At 41.3% G+C, this 20738-nt stretch overlaps 1 protein-coding gene across 1 annotated transcript; it reads left to right on the top strand.

The window, feature by feature from the left end:
- The first annotated feature begins 2389 nt into the window (after nt 1–2389).
- On the top strand, nt 2390–4570 carry LOC135704835 (uncharacterized). Its single transcript, XM_065226348.1, has one exon. It carries the CDS (start codon nt 2390–2392, stop codon nt 4568–4570), a length of 2181 nt encoding a protein of 726 aa, XP_065082420.1.
- Nucleotides 4571–20738: the final 16168 nt, after the last annotated feature.

Below are 20738 nucleotides of genomic sequence, written 5' to 3'. Positions count from 1 at the left end.
TTGATGGGGATCAACATAAACTAGTCCTGTCCTATGTAGAACCAGTCTGAAGTACCCAATTGTGGTGATCCTCCGGGGATAAAATATAATCGGCTGTAGTCGATTGCTGGATCTGAGTAACGGTAGACAAGTAGCGGGGAAAATTTTAACCGGATTAATAACCAAATATGCATAAAAACTCCGAGAAAACAAAAACGAACGTCATGTTCGTTTGCACGTGCAGCCTACTCTGCCTCCAGACAGCGTATATGCATCTAAGCCCATGTAGGTCAACATGATATTTTTTTCAGAACAATGATTTTTCGGATCCATTTGGGAACCCAAACAACTGTGCAAAATTTTGGGGCGATTGGTTGTAACCCGGCATTCCGCATAGCGTTTGGATTTTGTATAGAAATTAGTATGGGAAACCTTCTTTTTTGCATATTCATTCCTAGGGAGCAAAATTTTGCTTGAACCATGAAACGAAGCATAAAAGTAAGTTCCTAACAACTTTGCCGAATGTCTCTAAATAGTGTTACAGCCATTCAAAGATCGATGTTGCGAATTATGTATAATGTATGATAATTGTCTACCACTCATTGTAGCACGGAAACTAAGTCCGATAGCAGTGGGCGCTCCTCACTGTTTGATTTGATCAGGCTTAATAACCTCTGATTGTTCTCAACATGTCAAAAAACCAGCCCAGTGGCAGGCGCGTAGGCAACATGTTATACCGTGACAGCGGGCCCAGCACAGCAAAATAAACGATTTGAGCCCGGGACATGCTGTCTACTGTCAAACGCTGCTGTTAGTATAGGTCTTGTCACTGGCCTGCCAAAAACAGTTTTGGTGGATCGATAGGTAATTCACCTACACGCCTCCACGGGATGATAGAGAATCTCCTTCCAGCCACATGATCATACAATTGGTCAAAAAACGAGCCGTCAAGCAGAAGGATTCAATGAGTGTGGAGAAGAGCCTGCTTTTTTTCCACAAGATGTTAACAACAGAGAGTTGACAATTTCACTCACCCCATCCAAATCGCTTCAGTTGGGTGCCCTGGTGGTCCCTCCCCTTCCCACCATTTATTGGTTCATATAATAATATAATGTTTTATATGCATATAAGACTGATGCAAAATTTGAAATTTTCGCTCCACAGTGCTCAAACGGTTCCAAATTGGGCCCTGATTAGCCTCCCAAAACTTGAACTCATTTAGTGAGAAACTGACTTGGCACAAACCATTTGAAGTTTATATGGAAACTACTATGGGAAAACGAAACTTTTTGTTCATTGTCTTCAAGCCTTTTTACATAATGTACTTTTAACATGTTCTATTGCTATTCTTATGGGAATTTTTATCAGCTACAACTTTGCAGAAAATCGTTTTTCAGCCAAACGTCAAATTAAATAGTTATTAATTGTTTAAGAGATTGATAATCTTATGGCAAGATTAAGATTATTGTGGGCAACACTGTATTCTGCAGTGTGACATAGTAGCCATGATTTTTGTCCTCTATTCTACGCGCCATAAACACCAATGTTGCCTGCTGAACAGTTGATTGAGCATAATCTTAAGACATCAGTGACTTGAATCATTAATAACTTTTATTCCTTATATTTGATTGAAAAGTGGTCTTTGACAAAGTTGTAGCTGAGAAAATTTTCAACAAGTTCAGCTATCATTTTATAAAGTAGAGTGAACTGGTGAATTTTGAGATAGATATGAACCTAAATTATAGTAATTTCCATATCAACTTCAAATGGTTTGTGCCAAGTCAGTTTCTCACTAAATGAGTTCAAATTTTGGGAGGCTAATCAGGGCCCAATTTGGAACCGTTTGAGCACTGTGGAGCGAAAATTTAAAATTTTACATAAGTCTAATGCATATGCTATCATTGATTCATTTGATGATGAAGTAACTTACCTAACTGATAACTATCTTCCTTCTTGTCTTTTGTTGGCCTTCTTGTAGGTGGTTGGCCAAAGGTCTCATATCCTCTGATGGGACTGCCGCTGGATGCCAGTCAGACGCTTTTTGAGCCGCACCTCCGTGGTGGACAGACGCTCGGAGGCGAAGTATTTCCTCTACCGCCGTGCTAGGGTTACCACGCCAGTGTTCGCTTCGCACCTCCTCACTTTGCTATTGTCGGATTGACAACATTGCTCAGGCTACGCCACCCAGCTGTGTCCATGTTTCAGCGGGTAGTCGTTTGTAATCATATGACTCGTGGAGGCGTGAGGTAGGGGCTTGTGGTGACCGGAGCTAGGAATCACTCTCCGTTAATGTTGTCAACTTTTGGATGAACTCGCCCTTGCTTTATCTAAAGCTAGAGGCGCATCTGCTGGACCTGATGAAGTGGGATATCCTCTCTTTCGATACCTTCCTATCGGGGAGCAGGCTAGGATGCTAGAGTTGGTGAACCAGGAATGGATGGGTGACACTTTCCCCGACCAGTGGAAACACAGCTTGATCGTCCCAATCCCCAAACCGAACTCCACAGGGCACGAGGTGGACAAATTTAGACCCATTTCGTTGACCTGCTGTGCGTCTAAGCTGGTTGAAAGAATGTTAAACAGGAGATTGATCCTGTACCTGGAGGAAGGGAAACACCTGGACCACCGACAGCATGCTTTTAGACCAGGCCACGGAACCAGCACATACCTCGGCTCCCTCAGCGAAGCTTTATCGTCAATGTCCGCAAATAACCATCACGCTGAATTGGTTGCGCTTGACCTATCGAAGGCCTACAACCGGGCATGGATGCCAGGTGTTTTGGACCAGTTGATAGCCTGGGGTCTAAAAGGACACGTGTTGAAGTTCATCCAGAACTTCCTCTCGCACCGGACCTTCCAGGTTGTCCTGGGGAACTGCCGATCCAAGATTTTCGACGAGGAGACTGGCGTACCGCAAGGGTCGGTGATAGCGATGAATGGGGTATTCACGAGGTTGCCGGTCGGAATATTCATTTTCGTGTATGCAGACGACATCGTCCTTATGGCAATTAAGGAGACTGTCAAAGCGCTTCGAAGAAAAATTATTCAAGCCACGGCCTACATCTCGAATTGGGCATCAAACGCGGGATTCCAGATGTCCGCAGCAAAAAGCGGGTACACTCATATTTGTCCGTCCAATCACCGGATCCTCAGCACGAAGATCAGCATCCAGGACGAGGTAATTCCGTTCAGAAAAACCCTTCGGATACTTGGTGTGCATTTCGACCGCTCTCTTACGTTCAACACGCACCTGAACGAGGTAAAGAGTGCTTGCAAACAGCGCCTAAACATCCTGAGGACACTAGCAGGCCGACATCCTAGCGCCAACCGGACCTCACGCTTCAATGTTGCGAAGGCTATAGTAAACTCGCGGCTGACATACGGCATCGAGGCTACGTACCTTGCCAAACCACGCCTGGTGGAAAGGCTTACACCAGTCTACCAGCAAGCACTTCGGATTTCTTCCGGACTCCTTCCTGGTACCCCCGGGATCGCCGCCTGCATCGAGGGAGGAGTACTCCCCTTCGACCGCCTGATTACCGCGACTATATGCAAACGCGCCATCGGGCTGAATGAGATAACGTCAGGTACAGACGAGGAAGGTTCCCTCCTAAAGGAGGCCAACAAGTTCCTCAGGGAAATCTCCAACCGAGCTCTCCCCCCAGTGTGCAAGACACATTGGGTTGGAGCCAGAGGCTGGAACAAACCGCCAATTAAGACCGACCACACCATCAAACGGCACTTCAAGGCTGGTTCCAATCCCTCTGCGGTAAATCAGGCGGTATTGGATTTGCAGAGAAGGACGTACGCTGGATACGCCATCCGTTACTCGGACGGTTCCGTAGCCCAGAAAAGGGTGGGCATCGGCATCTCCGGTGACCACCTAAAGGAGTGTCATAGGCTCCCGGATGAGTGCTCTATTTTTTCCGCCGAGGCAGCCGCAGCTTTTATCGCAGTTACTACCCCGGATACACGGCCAATCGCACTTTTCACAGACTCTGCTAGTGTAGTCACTGCACTTGAATCCGCAACCAGCAGGCACCCCTGGATACAGGCCATCCAAGAGTACGCGCCACCCAACACGGTATTCATTTGGTTGCCTGGACATTGCGGTGTAAAAGGGAATGAGGAAGCTGATCATCTCGCCGGATCAGGCCGTCGTATGACCAAATATACCCGGAAGGTCCCCGGGCAGGATCTGAAGAAGTGGGTCACCAAGACCGTAGACCAATCCTGGAGCCGGGACTGGCTCGCCGGAAGTATACTGTTTATACGGAAGATAAAAGGGGACACCAGCAGATGGGAGGATCCACCCCTCCACCGTGAGCAGGTTGTTTTATCGCGACTCCGGTCCGGCCACACAAACGTCTCCCACAACTATAAGGGGGACGGACCCTTCCGGAGGATATGCGACCACTGCCACATCCCACAGACCGTCGAGCACTTCATCTGCATATGCCCGAAATACGATGGAACCAGGAGAAGCTACGACATTTCCGGCAGCATCCGGGATGTCCTCTCCGATGATCCCGTTCGGACTGCTACGCTGTTTATCTTCCTGAAGGAAACCGGACTCTTCAATATGATTTAAACTACTCGACCCACGCAACCCTCAATGACTAGCTCCAACTACCGGCATACACGATACGTTTCAACCCTGAACCCTGATGACAACTTACCGCAATCCAATTGGAAGTCCAACTGAATTAACGCAGATGTACCACGCCAGTTCTTGGCCAATCTTTTCGGACGTAGTGTTCCTTACGAGCTCGACTGTCCCATTTACACAAAAAACACATATATTTTGTGTATCCCTGTTGCAATCCAGTCAACATGGCAACCACTTTAAGATCGGAACAAATTTTCCAATTGTGTTGATTGTAATTTATCAAATTGAGCAATAGAGCCATTGATTCATACGTTTCCTTCATATTAACGGCATGAGCTAATGGAATAGAAGGTTTCTCATTCCCTTGATGCAGTAAAACGGCTTTCAAGCTCAACTTGCTGCTATCGATGAATAAACGCCATTCAGCTGGATCATATGGCTCACCAAACTCTTCAAACAAGCCGTTTACGTCATGGCAAAAACATGCCTTGTCCTTTGTAGAATAATATTTGTCAAATTTCTTGTGACGATTCCTGTGACAAGAAATTTTGACCTCCTTGCTCAGCATGTTGTGTTCTTTCAAGCGTGATGCCAGCAATTCGGATTTCTCCTTCGATAAGTCGAGATCTCGCACCAAATCATTGAATTCGGATTGTGTAAACAGTTTTGGGTTTCTTTCCAATTCCACCTCGAAGTCTTCCTCGTATTCCTCCTTGAATTCCTCCTCACTTTTTGTAACGGTCGATTCAACAGAGGGCGCTCGTTTCCGCTAAACAGGATACGGGACCGAACTTGAATGTGGAACAGGTTTTGTCATAGAAGCCAGTTTGCAACGAAGCAGTGAAATTGACCGATTTTGTAAATATATAGTTGCAACACGCGTAACAAAACTTTTGAGGATCATTTTTAAACTTGAATTCACGTTTTGTCGTATACATCGTTAAGCAATGTTAAAGAAAGAAAGCTGTCAAATTGAGTTGGTTGCTTTAGGTTCTCGCCGAGCGGTCTCACAAACACTAGCGTAAATTATATTGTTGAAAATATCCCATTTAATTTTGCGTGACAGCTGGTAGTGTTAGTGAAATGCACCGTATGCATACACGTCCGCAGAAAGGCTTACTGGAAGTGGTGCATGAACCTAGGAGCGGAACAAAGGCCAATCTTGGAACATTCAATTTCCATGATTTTACAAAAAATTTCATAACTTCGACAATTTCCAACCGATTTCATCCATTAAAGGCTCATTTTCTCCAGTTTTTAATGGACTTTAAGAATAAATTATGGAATGGTTTTTTGAATCTTTTTATCCCATTAAAAATGTTGATTAAAACAAGATGTTAATGGAAAATTCGCAGGAAAAATTAAAAAAAATGCTGTAAATTTTTAAATGACTTCAAAATTAAATTTTTAATTAAGACATAATATTCTAATGAACGATAGCAAATTTATTTAGCTTCACTTTCATAAAAAAAAAGACTTAAAATTGGCGCACTAGTTCCAAAGATATTGACATTTTAGTAATCGTACTTTTGTCCAAAATTCAAAAAATCAAAATTTTTGTATATCTCAAAAATGGCTCAACTTTAATTTTTTCTGACCATGGCATTGAATTCAGCGTAGGATTTTGCATTAGAAACGTTGGTCAACCACTAAAGTTCACACTTTTTATGTTGTTTTGTAAACTAGTGTTATCATGAAGTAACTTACCTAACTGATAACCATCTTCCTTCGTGTCTTGTGTTGGCCTTCTTGTAGGTGGTTGGTCAAAGGTCTCATATCCTCTGATGGGACTGCCATCTTAGATGTAGCTTCCGGGGAAGAGCATTTCTTATTCAGCCGCTGGATGCCAGTCAGACGCTTTTTGAGTCGCACCTCCGTGGTGGACAGACGCTCGGAGGCGAAGCATTTCCTCTACCACGCCAGGGTTCGCTTCGCACCTCCTAACTTTGCTATTGTTGGATTGACAACATTGCTCAGGCTACGCCACCCAGCTGTGTCCATTAGACTGATGCAAAATTTGAAATTTTCGCTCCACAGTGCTCAAACGGTTTCAAATAAGGTCCTGATTAGCCTCCCAAAATTTAAACTAATTTGGAAAGAAACTGACTTGGCACAAACTATTCGAAGTTTATATAGAAATTACTATGGCAAAACCAAACTTTTTGTTCATTGTCTTCTACCCATTGTCCATATTGCTTTTTCGAAAATTTCAATAACTATTCTTACGGGAAATTTTTTAAGCTACAACTTTGTGGAATATCGTTTTTCAGTCAAATGTCAATGTTAAATTGTAATTAATACTGAAGAGATTGATAATCTTATGGCATTTTCTAGCAGCTGTTCTGTGGGCAACACTGTATCAACAATCAATACGAAACTAACGATTTTAAATTGGCTCACCACTTTAGTAGCCTATTGGTCCCAAGCAAACGATTAACGTACCCTATTCCAGTCGAAATTCTAGTACTACGCAATGTTTGTTTTGATTCGCTATGAAAGTTTGACAGATAAAATGAGGGGTTATTGGTTTTTCCTATGTTTCGAAGGGTGAATCGATTAGCTTGGAACCGAAGAGAGTACCAGAGCTGTGCCAAAAAGTTGAGCACGTTTCTGCGGGACCTTCTAGTTTTAGAGTTACCTCTATGACTGTATTCTGCAGTGTGACATAGTAGCCGTGATATTTGTGCTCTATTCTTCGCACCAGAAACACCAATGTTGCCTGCTGAACAGTTGAATGAGCATAATCATAAGACATCAGTGACTTGAATCCTTAATAACTTTTGTTCCTTACTTTTGATTGAAAAGTGATTTTGACCAAAGTTGTAGCTGAGAAAATTTGCTACAATCACAGTTATGATTTTTAAAAGCATATTGATGTGGTGAATTGTTAGATAGATATGAACAAAACATAAGTTTTCCCATAGTGATTCCAATATAAACTTGAAATGGTTTGTGCCAAGTCAGTTTCTTACTAAAGTAGTTCAAATTTTGGGAGGCTAACCAGGACCTGATTTGGAACCGTTTAAGCACTGTGGAGTGAAAATTTCAAATTTTGCATCAATCTAGTGTCCATGTTTCAGCTGGTAGTCGTTTGTAATCATATGACTCGTGGAGGCGTGAGGTAGGGACTTGTGAGGACCAGAGCTAGGAATCACTCTCCTTTAAGGTTGTCAACCTACCATTTTGTAGCCCCAAATCGATGTTGTGAATTATATGCCAAAAATCTATATTCCTGCCAACACTGCCAGTGTACCCATTTAAGTCAGATTCGAAACTGAAATACGCCTTGCTAATAGAAATTAAGCGATCGATTCAACCTCTGGTGGTTAATGTGAGAACGTCAAAAAGAGTGTTGTGAGCAGACATTTTTGCCGTGACGTTGTTCAGAAAAATGGGAAATTATAATAGTGTCTTAGTGGTTATAATCTGCCGAATTCCTTGTGTGTGATTAGTTTAGGTGCAAATCAGTTTAGATCTGTGGAAAATCGTAAAATAAGACAATTACTGATGGAAATTGGCAAGATGTTCAATGAAAAATGCTTTAATTTGCGTTGTGAAAAATGCTTATTCTGATGTAAACAAACGGTTTGGTTGACGTTTCCTCTCGAACTCGCTACACGCTACATTGGTGGTGCATTAAAAAGGCAAATAATTTCGGTGTTTGCTATCGTGTTAACTTTGGTGTGTTCAGATTAATTATTTCAAAACAATTGCTCGATCATATAAGCGTAGTTAAAGGAGGGGGGGGGGGGGGCTTTCTATAATTTGAGAGATAAAATTGTGGCAATGAATTTCGATACGACAAACGCGAACTCCAGATGCCGAACGAGGTGATTGCTCGTTAATTACTGGATAAGAAGCTGTTGTCGCATGTTTGTCACCACTATATGGCAAAATTTGATCTCAAACACTTCAAGATGAAAAGAAATCGCAATCTGATAATGGACAAATTTTAACGTTTTCAACAGCAGAATGACGGTAAGATGGATTCGGGAAAATTTAATTTCATTGATATAAGAGAGCGAAAGGGGATTCAATTAGCCCTCCCCCTATCGAACTAGGACTAATCTAATATTTTTGAATAACACATCTGAACATAGCAATTCGACAAGATGAGAAACACAGAAGTTATTTCAGTTTTAAGCTTTACTTCCATTGATATGAATGAGGGCGGGGGTATAGTAAACCCTCCCCCTCTCCAACTACGCATATGAGATAGAGCTATTATGTTTTAATAATTAATCTGAACATGCCAAATCTATAAGCTAAGAAACTCCGAAAATATTTCAGTTTGGAATCTGACTTCCATCGACTGGCAGTGTTGGCAGAAAAAGTGATTTTTATCATGTAAGAAAAACCATAAATATTTTAAAAGTTATAATTTTTTGAGAGACATTCAAGCATCGTACTTCCTTCGGCAAAGTTGTTAGGAATGGTTCAAGCAAAACTTTGGTCTCTAGGGGTGAAAATGCAAAAAAGTAAGTTTTCCTATACAATTTTTCATACAAATTTCAAACGCAATGTGGAAAGCCGGGTTACAATCAATCATCTCCAAATTTGGCACAAGGTTTGTCGGGTTAGTTCACAATTAGGATCATCGAAAAGTAACATCCAATGTGCCAAGACATGGTCTAAAGCCCGATTTAGCATTCATTTTCCTTGATCTGTGAAATGAACAACCAGGATGCTGATCGATGTCAAACATTCTCTATTCCAGTGGATTTGAACTTTTTTTGAATAATGCCACCCTTTTCCTAAATTGATCACCATCCATCAAAACAATGTGATAGTAAAGTTCAGTGTTGGCAAAATCATCAATCAAATCACATTTTCCGCTCTCATACGCTCTCAATATCACGCGTGATATTGGAACAAAATATCATGCTTGGTATTGATTTTTCAAGCTCCTTTGACATCGCGAGACTATTCACAACATGCGAAAATTAAGCTGAGAGTTGACTCGACACAATCATGATTCCGTTGGACATCGTTTGCTCCCTTTAACTTTCACTGATGGCACACGGCGAATGAGAACGACCCAAATTTGAGTTTAGTTCACTCATAATCGCCAAAAGTGCAGGAACTCAGCGATGAGTAAATTTGCCTCATGTTTTTCCAGGATTTTCCAGGGAAAAATTTCCCGAATTTGAGAAAAGTAAAGGTTGGATTCACTCAGTCTATTGGTTCTACTCCGAGACTGAATAAAATTTTCGTCAATTTCCTCATTTTCTGGCAGATTTTTCAGGTTTTCCACAGGAAATCATGAGACGAATTTTACTCTTCGCTGAGTTCCTGCACTTTTGGCGATTATGAGTGAACTAAACTCAAATTTGGGTCGTTCTCATTCGCCGTGCAGACACGTCAGCAGTGACGGTAGTTTCGTGTCGATGCTCGGATGGAAAGCAAAAATCATGAAACTCAAACTCATCACGGTTTGGTTAGAATTGGGGTGAGTTTGGTTCGCTTGATATTCATAGCTACGATTTCCCAGCTTGTAATATCATCTGCAGTTGCTAACTAATTGATTTTTGTTTACGAAACTCCAGCTTGATCTTAGACATTGGTGAGATTTGATTTTTTGATATTTTCTCAACACTGGTTAAATTCATGAAAACTGAGTTCAGCTTCGAACCTGTTCGGATACGGTTGTGTATAAGTTTATTTCTGTTTTGTGCGTGCGTTCGCCAGATTAGCGCTGGCACTCTGCCTCCCGGACGGTTATACGTGTGTGATTGGTGGTTTTCTCGCTTTCCGAGAAGTTTTGGAATCGAAAAAGAAAACGTGATGCATCATGTTTGCAGGCATCAGAAGAAGTGTCGCTATCTGCGTTGTTTGTTTTTTTTTCTTCGCTTGTGCTCCCGGTACAGAAATTTGTGGCGTCGCGTGTGATAGTTTTTGATTTCAGTTTGTTTACGCGTTGTATGATTTTGTGAGCGGTCGCTTCGTGTTCGCGTCATGGAGCAATCGACTACATTCGACCAGAGGATTGATCCCCGTAGGGCGGGTCTATGATCGGAGCTACTACACCAAGCGTGACATAGCTGCTTGCAAGGGATTCAGTTGGACTGATTTGGTGAGATTGTTCCATTTTTCTACTTTTGTCTATTTAAACTTAATTTCTATGAATGCGTATCGTTTGAAATCATTTGATTCGGATGAGACTCTTAACTTTTATTTGTTTACATTGTGTTTCAATTGGTATTCTTAAGAACTTCATAAAATAAGGTTTCAATATTTAAATTGAGCAGATCGACTAGCCTGGTGGCTGCCGCTTTTGCTTACTGAGTAGAAGACCGTCGGGGATCCACATTGTAAAGATTCCCTATTTTCAGCTTTTTTACAGGCTGGAGTTGTTGTTTGAACCATTTAGTTTATCAATTTAATTTATCTGTATAACAATTATTCACAAGCATTCTTCCAGGTCAATTCAAGAATAGTTTGATGATGATAAATCTTCCTAATATTCACATTACAGTTATGACCCGATCCTGTCAATCTCTCCGCGCATCAGACTGTTATTTTTCAATAATTCCACATAATTGTAATTTCATACCTTCCTCCTTCAAGATGAATGTTTAAGATACGCATACTTTGCTAGCTGACAAAATGGGGTCATTGCTGTATAATTATTCTCTTTTTGCAGCCTTCATTCAGACTGGATCTATTGATTTAAATTATTTGAGTTTTCTTCCAGCTCTTTGATGACGGAACATCACTAGATTTATACTGTAATGATTCACTCTTACAGCTTTCACCCTGGTTTTGTCTGTTGATTTGATTTGTTTGAATTGGTTTTCAGCTCTTTGGTGTTGGCAGTCGCGGGCGATCAATTTTGCTCATGCTCATGCTCTATGTTCATTTTCAGCATTTCGATGATGGAACGTCTTCAGATTTATATTATAAGGGGGCTTATTACGTATGTCACATCACGGTGAAAAGTTGTCACTTGTCGTCACGGTGAAGTGATTCACATTTGATTTGTACGGTAATCACGGCTCTTATTCTGAGTATCACTTTCTTATCACCGTGTAGTGACACCCGTAATAAGGCCCAATGATACACCATTTGGTTTTGGCTTCGGGCAAATCCAAGTATAATGCATGATAACACTGATTCATTTAAAACCATGGTCGCATCACTTATCAAGGTGAATCCTGATCCAACGAACCCAACTTACAAACAAAATCTCCTTTTCTGTGTCTTTTGTTGGAAATTTCAGGGTTACATCTTCCTTATTGAGAGCTGAGGAGACATAGAGCTGCATCATATTGTATGTAAAATAATTATTATTTTCATTGCGGAATACCAGTTTTTTTATCCATATAAATGTATTTTCATTATTACGTATTTTAATGTTCTGATATATTTCATTTCTCCATTACATATGTTTACTATATATATATAAATAAATACTGGGTTGGGAGGGAGCATCAGGGTATCATTTGACCTGAAACTGGACGATTGGAGTGGTATGACAACCGGAGTCTAGGAGGGAATAAACACTATCATTTTCTTTATCCTACCGATTCGATTGTGATGGTGTGAATTCTACTCCAACAGTTTCAGTGAGATTGACGCGCCCTTCTTAACAAACCATCCTGTAGGAAGCTTAATAAGTATTGCGAATTGCGTTATTCGATTTGTTGGATCGTATCGTTGGAAGGAGATTCTTAAATTCCCGTGGATTTCGCGTAAGTGTCTCTGCTTACGGGTCCACCCCACCGTTTTTGGCCCTTCATACAGCGATAATGTGAATTCAGATCGGTAGCTCAAATTGATCTTGCTATTAAGTGGAGCTGCATACAAGACAAGATCTTCGAAGGGATGGTGGCTACCTTACATACATACATACATACATACTGGTTAAATTCATGAAAACTTAACTGTCGCGAAAATGCAATGAAGTTTACGTGATTTGAAAGTAAGTTAAGCTTTCTTTATTAGGAAGGCTTTCAGCTTGAGGCTGTTTTGCCTCCGAACACGTTATTTGAAAGGTTTAAACGTTTACGATGCGCTACATGTGAAAACTCTACCTAAATTTTCTAATTATAAGTCAATTATAAACACTTTCACTTTCAGCCAGCGTTTTATTCTTTCAGGCTGTGGTCCAAACAGCACACCACATGACATCTTCTACGTCTAGGGTACTAAAATTTTCGTTTTCATTTGCCCCATAACAGAAAACCCAGATCCACACAAAATAGTTGATACGAATGACAGCAGCACTTGCAAGACTAATTCCACAATATTACCAAGGTCCAAGTCCAGGGGAGACGATTTCAGGGCAGGGTTTCTAGATAGTTTGTTTTTTAAGTAGGATTACGTCTTCAACAACATAAAGGGTGTCCACGATGAAATTGCCACACTATGAAATTGCTCTAACTTTTTAACCGTTGGGTAGAATTTAATGAAAATTTGGGTGGATTTAGTTCATAGTGCATTATTTACATCCTGCAAGTTTTAAAGTCCTGTGATCAAAACTCGCGGAAATGGAGTCGAAAGAACAGCTCGTGCGTGATAAAATCTTGCGCATTCATCACGAGAACAAGGATCTCTCGCATCGTTCCATCGCTAAAACGTTGGGTATCGCGAATTCCACGGTGTCGCGAGTGATTAAGCGGTTCGAGGAACGGTTGACCACCGATCGGAAGCCCAGAAGTGAAGGAAAAAGTATTCCGTACAACACCAAAAATCACAACCGCGTAGTTGGGGCCTTCAACCGAAATCCGAACGCCTCCGTTAGGGATGTGGCTAAGAAGCTGCACCTAAGCCGAAGTTTTGTCCAGAAGGCCAAAACGAAGGCTGGGCTTCGAACGTTCAAGGTACAAAAGGCCCCTAATCGCGACGAGAAGCAGAACAAGTCCGCCAAAACCCGTGCCAGGAAGTTGTACCTCAACATGCTGACGAAAGTTGAATGCTGCATCATGGACGACGAAACATATGTGAAGGCCGACTTCAAACAGATCCCCGGCAACCTGTTTTTCACGGCCAAGGATAAGTTCAGCGTTCCGGAGCATGTCCGCACTCAGAAGATGTCCAAATTTGCGAAGAAATTCCTGGTTTGGCAAGCCATCTGCACGTGCGGGAAGCGGAGTGCACCTTTCGTGACCCAGGACACGATGAACGGACAGGTGTACATAAAAGAGTGCCTCCAGAAGCGGCTGCTTCCTCTCCTGAAGGCCCACAACGTCCCAACAATCTTCTGGCCGGATTTGGCATCATGCCACTACTCCAAGGACGTGCTGAAGTGGTATGCGGACAATAAGGTCAATTTCGTGCCGAAAATGTTCAACCCTCCCAACACTCCGGAGCTCCGCCCCATCGAGAAGTACTGGGCGATTATCAAGCAGCACCTTCTTAAACGACCTAAGGTAGTGAAGACAGTCGAGGAACTGAAGAAAGTATGGGTTTACATGCAAAAAACGGTTGATTCACAGGTTGTGCAGAATCTTATGGCCGGGGTTAAGGCCAAGGTGCGGGCATTTGCGTATGGACTGTAAATAAAATACGAGTAAAATGGTAAAATGAAGTTTAATAGTTATTTCTTAATCCCTGAAAATTTGATGGCAATCGGATGAAAACTCGAATTTTGCGAATCAATTTTGTGTGTGGCAATTTCATCGTGGACACCCTTTACTGGGGGTGCAATTTCAATAAACCAAAATCGACCGCGTTACTAAAAGTTGTTAGATTTCATACATTTATAACTCTGTCAATAGCGAATGGATTTTAATTCTAAATAAGCCAATCGATTGAGAATTATACAAATATTCAACTGTTGCAATGGTGATCAAAATTATCTTTGGTGTTCAGAAAAAAAGCGCTTTCCCTAACACAGATTTCAAAATCGAATTGTATCTGGTCTGCTTATTCAATCACCGAGTGTGGTGGTGTGGTGCTTTCGGCACGTGGCGTTGAACATTGTCCTCCAATACACAACGAAAAGCTGCACGAAGAACGAGGAAGAAGCCGCACCGCTACGGATCGGATTCAGTTGCTCGTCGTGAGCCGCTGTGGGTCATCTATGCCAAGTGCGTCACCTTCGTTCCAAATAACATCCGTGTTGAACACCAGCATTACTCAACCATCACGACAAAACGGTTCTTTTCAGGACCACCATAAATTATTGTTGTATAAGAGTTAATTTTCATTGAACGCTCGCTCGCCTTGCTGCCAGCCACTTTCACCCTCAAAGCTCTTTGGTAATGTACCTAGCAGACAAACTTTGTGGTCAAATGCGTAACAGCATTAAAGTGGTACATAACAATAGTCCCAATGACCAAATACCACATGACCTTGTCAATTAACCAGAAACACTTCAAATTAAGGTAAGGTTTTCTCCAGGACGCTAGAAAAAAGCGAAAAAATCTCGAATTTATATGATTGATCGCGAATATCTCACCATGGCAATCATTTTTTACTTTTTTAATAGTTATTGAATAAACCAAAAATCCGTTACCCGAAACGAGGCGTTTCCGTGAAGGGAAAAAGTGGTTTCCCTAACACAGTCGCCAAATATTGATATCGAACACGTAATCCTACGTCAAATCAATTGTTGTGCCTTGGATACCCAAGCAACAATTTTTGTTTTATTTAAGTTTTATAGCAGTTGATATAACCAAATTATAAAACCTTCACTGACGACCACATTGCTTTAACAATCTCCTGAGAACCGCAATACAGCCATGTCATGGCCAATTGGCCCAGTTTTAATGCAGTCATTAAAACTTGATATGCGAACTACTTTAGGAGCATAGGATTTATGTCAGTTTTATCACACTCTAGACGTGATTGTTAAAAATGAAAACATAAAACCTCCTCCAGGTCAGAAAGTTTTAACAGCCTTCTAATGACTACCATAAAACTATATTACAACCGCATAAATCGCTCCTGAAGAAGTTGATAAAACATGATACGCAAAACATTTTGACAACTTTGAAGGTTTTAAGTTGGGGTTTTTGGATGATAGTTAATATTGAGAAATATTTTATTGTGGTTTTATTCTTTCGATGTTTGATGTGAAATCATGATCCTTGTCAGTTGGTAATAATGGCTGATATTATTGTACATTGAAAATAAGACGACTTTATTATAATTTTAAACCAATCTGTATATGCTTCACAGCATGCCGTGCAATATTTATGGTGATTATTATACCAAATAGGAGCATAAATTTAGTGCGCCATATGAATACTAAAATATAGGGATATTTTTAATTTGTCTGCATTAGCACCATGCATTAAAGAGTCATTCAAAGATTATCTATTTAGTACAAACTGTTACTACTGTTGAGCAATAACCAGTCACATATTATTTAATTATACATAGATGTATCAAAGTGTTTTATTGCCTATCAATTAAAGCGTAATTATTCATACTGTGTGAAATTTGTTCATACGGCGACATTTTTTTTCGTTATAACTTGCTACTCCTTAAAAATACCTCAATATAACATATTCTCCTAGATTGGAATTCTATAGCATAACATAAACCTAATGGTTGTATCTTAGCATTTTGTAGTCCAAATTGAGAGCGTTAAGTTATATTTAAGCTATATAACTAGCTTGCTGGTTTTATTCGGTACAGCGAATCAAAACAAAACAAAAACCATGACCACCTGTCAAAAAGTCAACATTCCAAGCGATCCTCCTATTTTCGCTTGTAATCAAGATGTAAGAAATGCTTATTGGATCCACTAAAAGCTTTTTCAATACAAGGTTTAAAGCCGTGATGTCAATACTGGCCATCTCCAAACGGATTTAGTGAAACTGTCGGCGTTGCTTTAAGAAGGGTTCGTGGATCTTTCGGAAGTGTATCGGAAAGCCGCTTGTTCAATATTTTTAAGAGCTCCTCCACCGCACTGTGCCTTATGTAGGGATCGTATAACTGTAGTTCCTCCAGGAGTTTCATATTGTCGATCGTCTCATCTTCATCGAGTTCAGAAGCACTGAAGGGGTTTTCATTTCATATATCTGAATAGATTTGTTTTTTTATAATGACAAAAAATTTCAGAGTATTTTTTGTTGTAGCAGTATATTTCTTATCTGTGAATCTTAGGCCTCTGATAAAGATGATAGTTTTAATGAAGCTTTAATGAAGGTCTAAGACTGCTTCAAGTTTTATATCGGTCATAAAAAGTGTACCATAAAACATAATTGTATGTTTTGTTTTGGTTTTATTCTTCAGTTATAAGTAGTGATGCAGAACCACCTTACAGCTACCGTTAAAACTATGAAGTCTGAGTTTTATAGACGACTTGACGGCCTGATTTTATGACAAGCACACAAAACCGTAATACAACCACAGGCTGGAAGGGATGCTATGATAAAACAATGATAAAATAAGAATAAATCTTCCAAGCATTTAGATTGTTACTTGGGTACCGACGCCAGGGAGGCAGCTCCCACACCTGGACCCTACCTATCGACCCATCAACTCATGAACCGGGGACCGAAGGAAGACGTGATCAGAGATGTTATGCCTCAGAACATCCCGGCGGCGCCGACTGGGATTGAACCCAGACCTGCTGGGGTGAGAGGTTATCATGCTTACCACTACACCATCGGCGCCGCTGACGTCATCCATGTATACGTCCTCTTTAGCTGCCCGTGCTGCAAGCGGAGACTGTGTTTCCACATCGATTGCCAGTTGTTTGACCGTCCGTGTAGCCAGAAAGGGAGCTGTCTTGGTACCGTACGTAACGCTGTTCAATTCATACACCTCTACCTCTTCCAACGGCGACAATCTCCACAGGATGCATTGAAGTAGTCTGTCATCGGCGTAAAGGTTAATTTGGCCGACCATTTTTTCAACATCCTACACGATCATGAGCTGGCGAGTACGGAAATGCAAGATAATCGACCTCAAATCATCCTGAGTCACTGGTCCCACCAGCGAAACATCATTCAACGACACCCCTGATGCCGTCTTGCAGGAAGCATCAAACACTACTCGGATCTTGGCGGTAGTACTCGATGCATTAACCACCGGATGATGCGGTAAGAAGCACCGTTGGACCGTATCCTGAGTAGCTTGTTCGATCGTCCGCATGTGTCCCAACGTAAGATATTCTTCCATAAAGGAGGTGTATTGCTGTCGCAAATCGGCGTCCCTTGTTGTCGTCGGAAGGCGATCTCCCGTGATTCACCTAGCCGCGAAATGGTGTCGTGGTTCTTTGGAAGTGTGACGGTGTACCGACCATCCGTGTCACGACAAACCGTTTGCTGGTATAATTCCTCACAACGCCGTTCCTCTGGAGAATAAGCTCTTTCTTAACCGATTTCTTCACAAGCCCAAAATCGCTCCATCAACAAATCCAGAGATTTGGTCATTGTTGCGTTACAGCTAAGTTGAAGTGAATTATTTGGAATAGACAGACCTCCACGAACGACCCATCCAAAAACGGAATCATTGAGCGTCGGTACCTGTTCACCCAGTGAAATCCGATATCTACTCGATTTGTCTCGAAAAATACTGCATCAGCCAATTCAATCCCGTTGGGAATCTTCCATCCGTCAATCTTAACTAAAGATGTTGTAAGGTTTACGGTGACAATTAAAATTCACGTATTGGAGGCGAACCAGCCTAAGGCTGAAAGCCTCCTAAATAAAGCTAAATTAATTAATTAATTAAAATTCACGCGAAAATGGGGAAACGCGTGAGCCTAATTCTGCTCCGATCCGGCGTTTTACCCTTGTAGTAGTTTGTGCGATGCCTAGGACAGAAATGTTTGCCTTATTTCGAGTCACTTTCATGTGCTGGCTGCGCTGGTTGAGGTTGTGTTTCAGAAATGCAATCGAAGCGTGCCGTGGCTGTTTTTAGACGCGTTTGTTGCCGGTCGCTGGAGTTGTCGATTCTGATTGCGGCGTTGATCGCGAGTTGTTTCGGCCGGGGAGGAGCTGGCGCTGCATCTTACAGGATGTGTACTGGCAAACTGAAGCCGTTGTGTCGCGAGTGATTTGAAGTCCCTTTTTTTCTGTGCAGAGATCCCTCAAGTTGGAGCAGCTAGAGTGTGTTCAGTGGTTGATAGGGGTTTATGCTGCTGTGTGAGGAAAGAAAGGCGAGAGTGCTGTTTTTAACACCGGTTGAAGAAGTAGCAGCAGCGTATATATGGAAGCTCTTCGAAATTATCGTAATGTCATGGATTCCTTTGCAACATATCGGGTGAGATCTTCCTTTATTTTTCTTTTAACTTTCATTCCATTATTATTATGAAACACTATATGCTAGGTACGGGAGGGTACCCGATTGAAGCGAAATGGATGGAGAGAGTGTAAATACCAACTCCCTGTATTTAACATTTCGTGAAAAGAGGGTGGGCTCTTCTCCCCACTCATTGGGGCATCCTCCTGTTGGATGGCCTATTTTTCAACCGGTTGTATGATCGAGTTTTTGGAAGGAGATTCTCATTTATCTCGTGGATGCTCAGGGCGTTGCTACCGACGGATTCACCGAAACCGATTTTGGTCCTTCATACAATGGCAGGTTGAAAGGTTATGAAACTTGATCAAATCGAATAGTCGAGGATATTCCACAGTCTGCCGACAGTTGTCTGGCTACAGTGAGTGGTAGTTCCATATCATCATCATATCATCATCTAAAGATGTGACAACCGCCATATCCACAGACGAAAACTTACAGGTACGCTCTTTGAAACCTCGTTAACGGCTCGTCTCTCTGTTCTCTCGATACTAATAGAGGGCCTTATTACGGGTGTCACTTCACGGTGAAAACGAAGTGAAGTGACCAGTTGTCACTCACGGTGAAGTGATTGCCGTGTAAATCAAATAGGAATCACTTCACCGTGAGTGATATGTTGTCACTTCACCGTGAAGTGACATCGGTAATAAGGGCCAGAAGCATGCAAGTGATTGGTTGATTATGACCAAAAAGGTTGATAAATTTTCAACAGTTTTCCAATCATAAACTACTATAATATTTAGATCAAACTAATCTTACATCAAATCTGAAACAAATGGTGTGATAAGAATTGGAATCCATCCATAAATGGTCAAGTTATAAGCGTTTTAAACATGACACTATTTCGTTACACAATTTTTAGATTTGCACCCTACTATATTCCACAAAGGTGGGGCCTCATAGCCTAGTCAGTAAAGGCACGGTATTACCAAGCCGGAGGCGGCGGGTTCGATTCCCGGTCCGGTCGAGGGAATCTTTCGGGTTGGAAATTTTCTCGACTTCCCTGGGCATAGAGTATCATTGTGGTTGCCACACAATATACAAATTCATGCATTGGTATTGGCATCGAAAGCTCTCAATAATAACTGTGGAAGTGCATTTAGAACACTAAGTTGAGAGCACGCAATAAGCTAATATGCGCTAAGCAATAAGCTTGAAATGCGAATAAGAAGAAGAAGATATTCCACAAAGACGTAGTCCTTCGTTAAAAAAATAAAACTCTGTTTGTGGAGATCTGATTCCCCGGAATTTTCACACATTCGACCACCCTAGGATGCGTGTAAAAATTTATATTCAATTGCATAGAAACAAAGGGGGGATCAAGTGTTCCCAAATCTTGAAAATTGCGATTTGAAATGTATATATCATGTAAAAGGTTCGAATGAACTGAAAAAATCCTTTGAAAAGTACCTTAGTCTAGTCTTCTATAAAGCAACGCATGTCATCAAAGCAGAATCATGCACAGCTAAAAAAAGTAGTGTAAATTTCCGTTACTATGATGCACATAAATGGAGCGTCATATATCATACAAGTTTAGATTATAGATCGTGTAAATTTATGAGACATGTCATGTAATATCCCATATATTGTATGCAACTGTCCACTTTTGTTTGCAACATTTCTTGCAAGTTGCTAGTTTACGTGAAAATGAAGTTTACATGTATGAATGTTTGCATGCATAGATGTTTACATTGCAAGTAAAATTCAGAATTTTTTGGAGTGTGTACCCAAGGAGGCTTTCAACCCAGACCTGTTCTGTTTCTTCTCTGTAGAATCGCTTTGGCACAAAGTCAGATCATGTTTTTTTCACATTCTTTCAGTTTCTCTCACCTGTTTCGGTCTGCTGCCAGTCATCAAAATTACTAGCTTGAGGGCGATTATGTTTCTGTGGGATTTGGGAGCTTGTCCTTCAGGCTTCGAAACCCTTATCGAAATGTCTCCAGTGGCAATC

This window comes from Ochlerotatus camptorhynchus, unplaced genomic scaffold (genome assembly GCF_037179485.1).
Source record: "Ochlerotatus camptorhynchus isolate MF236.1 unplaced genomic scaffold, CSIRO-AGI_Acam_v1.1 ptg000248l, whole genome shotgun sequence".
In the NCBI taxonomy this organism is placed as follows: domain Eukaryota; kingdom Metazoa; phylum Arthropoda; class Insecta; order Diptera; family Culicidae; genus Ochlerotatus; species Ochlerotatus camptorhynchus.
This window is presented reverse-complemented; position numbering and strand designations above follow the sequence as displayed.

Bases quoted from the DNA above. Each gene is read 5' to 3' on its own strand.
- LOC135704835 (XM_065226348.1), top strand. From the start codon at position 2,390: ATGCTAGAGTTGGTGAACCAGGAATGGATGGGTGACACTTTCCCCGAC.